The sequence below is a fragment of the Anopheles gambiae genome, chromosome 2 (assembly GCF_943734735.2).
Source record: "Anopheles gambiae chromosome 2, idAnoGambNW_F1_1, whole genome shotgun sequence".
In the NCBI taxonomy this organism is placed as follows: Eukaryota; Metazoa; Arthropoda; class Insecta; order Diptera; family Culicidae; genus Anopheles; species Anopheles gambiae.
The window spans coordinates 96,733,351-96,735,970 of NC_064601.1; the positions used below are offsets into that span (position 1 = coordinate 96,733,351).

The 2,620-nt window shown below is 47.2% G+C and overlaps 1 protein-coding gene across 1 annotated transcript; it reads left to right on the forward strand.

The window, feature by feature from the left end:
- Positions 1-14: 14 nt before the first annotated feature.
- LOC4576639 (troponin C, isoallergen Bla g 6.0101) lies at positions 15-2,200 on the forward strand. Its single transcript, XM_316247.4, has 5 exons — positions 15-611; positions 695-961; positions 1,035-1,166; positions 1,258-1,278; positions 1,886-2,200. The coding sequence occupies exons 1-5, from the start codon at positions 560-562 to the stop codon at positions 1,897-1,899; spliced, it is 486 nt and encodes a 161-aa protein (XP_316247.2). The 5' UTR covers positions 15-559; the 3' UTR covers positions 1,900-2,200.
- The last annotated feature ends 420 nt before the right edge of the window (positions 2,201-2,620 follow it).

Sequence of the window (2,620 nt, forward strand, 5' to 3'; positions counted from 1 at the left end):
TTTTATTAGTGCAACATTTACATCATCTCCTAAGTCATCTTTTAAAACACGGTCAATCACATTTTGGCAGCTGTTCATCGATGATAGTGAAAGCCATCGCTGCTCAACGTTCATCTCACCAGCTCACCACGATCACCCACCCCGAGATTGCCCTAAGGTCGGGCGAAAGTATGCAACATGCATTCCACAGCTCGCGCCTTCCCGGGTGGCTGGCTGTTTGCTGTCCCTTTATCACCGCGGCCATAGCGTCATCGCTGTTGAGCGCGTGTCATCCGAACGCGATCGATACGTTGTGTGTGTGTGTGTTTACCAATCGGTGCTGCAGATGGTGGTTGCAGCTGATGCATCTTGACCGCTGCACATCGAAATAGAGCGCAACCATCCATAAGCTTTCCGCCCGCAAACGATTGTAATAGTTTGCGGGCATGGCAGAGGGTTTTAAAAAGCGATTCCCTGCCACCAACCGGCCACGGTCAGTATTGTGACAGTGTTCAAGCTGCTATCAGTGTGCTTTTCTTTCCCTTCGCGCTAACGAATCAAACCAGAAAATAAGCTCAAAATGGAAAAGTCTGAGCTGGCAAAGACTGAGCTGAGCAAGGATCAAATGAAAAGTAAGTGTAGGCAATATTTCCCATCCATTGGAAACATTTCAATTGAAGTGTTTTCTTCCACCCCTTTTTGCTCCTACGGCCAGTCCTGAAGGATGCCTTCGATGCGTTCGACATTGAGAAGAAGGGCAGCATCTCGCTGGAGGTCATCGGCACGATTATGGAGCTGCTCGGGTACGGCATGTCGGAGGAGGAGCTGAAGGAGGTGATGGAGGACTACGACGAGGACGAGTCGGGCCAGATCGAGTTCGAGGAGTTTATCGAGCTGGCCTCGAACTACGTCGAGCCGGAGGAGGACTACGATGTGCTGCGGGCCGAACTGCGCGAGGTGTTCATGATGTACGACAAGGATGGTAAGCGCTGGCAGCAACATTGTCTTTACGACACACCACCAGGTTGCATAGTGTAACGTTTCGGGATTTTTAGGAACGGGCTTCATTCCGGTGAACTCGTTCAAGGCGATCCTCCGGGAGCTGGACGGTGCCGTGCCGGAGAACGAGCTGGACGAAATTGTGGATGAGATTGATGCGGATAGCTCGGGAACGGTTGACTTTGAAGGTAACTAGCGGGTTACTATGGCTTTCCCGGGATGGGCCCGGCTTAAGTAACGTGCTGCTAACAAGCTGCCCTTTTATCCTGTTCGTTTCAGAATTCATGGAGGTTATGACAGGTGAATAAGAGCAGATGGAGGGGTTTTTGGTGTGTGCAAATGAGCAGAAGGTGCATTGCTAACCTCGTAGCAATGGGGAAGGAAAAGTGGGCGTATAGTAATTATGATGGCTGTACTGTACTTACTGTGTCCCGGTTGTGCGGCTGTGTAAGTGAGTGTCCTTACCCCGTTTTGTCCCATTTACGTCTCCATCTGGATGTATCTTTTCCTTGCTCGTTGTCTTACCGTGTCGGAAGTGTCATTTCCATGTTGCATTGTGCTGTCCCGTGTCCCGACGTGTCTAATCGTTGGAGTTGTTACAGCCCCTTGACCTGTTGCCGCTGTGGTGTCCCTTTTTTGTCTTGTTGTGCAGATGCGGCACAAACCGTTTGCTTAGCTCGTATTGCTTTTCCTTAGCATTTCCGTTTCACTTCGTAAACGCAGTAACAAAGGCGCACACAACATGATGGCACGGATGCCCAGCAGCAGCTCGATGCGGAAATGACACAACACTCTGGCAGATGCACCCTCGGGCCAATCGACCGTTGCAGGCACCGCGCCTTTGGGAGTGGGTAGGGCGTATCCGAGGTAACCGTTTCTAACCGTTTGTTTGACTGGTTTTTCACAGGACCAAGTGAATAAGCGTGCATCAACATCACCAAACGCACTGGACCCGGTGGAAGCTGCGCTGAAATACCACAGCAAAAGGGAGGTTACGTACTGGAGTTGAGACGCCTCGAGGATTCCTTTTATTATTATTTTTGCTCTACACTCCCTGATTATTAGTTACGGAAAATGATAGATTTTCTTGCTGCGAAGAATCGGGTGTGTTCTATAAGGCGATCTTTTTTCTTATACTTCTTTCAACTATCCTTTTTTGAAAGGAAATCATTCCGAAAATTAAGTAAAAGAGTGAAATAAAATTTTGGATAACAAACGCTTAGCAGACTTGCTTATTTTTACCAAAAAAAAAAACAAACCGAATAAAAAAGTTTAAATTTAGACTGTGCCAAACTACGTGATTTTCAATGTTCTGGTCACCCTGTCAAGGATACTAACATATTAGAGCTTACTGTGATCGTATATGATACAAAGTTCTAATAAGAAAATGATTGTTCGACGAAAGACGAGCTGTACCTCAATATCAGATGCATTCGTATGGACCAATGTTCAAATAGGAATTTGTGTACAATGTCTCGTTCGAGCATAGTCCTTCCACACAAACTGGGCGAAGTAGTATATTGCCCACTCATACTGCGAATCGTTCCGAGAAACTTACCATAATGAACCCTTTATTATTGTTAAGGCTCAATTGTCCGGAGCACCCATTTTGTTCGGATCGAAAATAACAGAACATAACTCG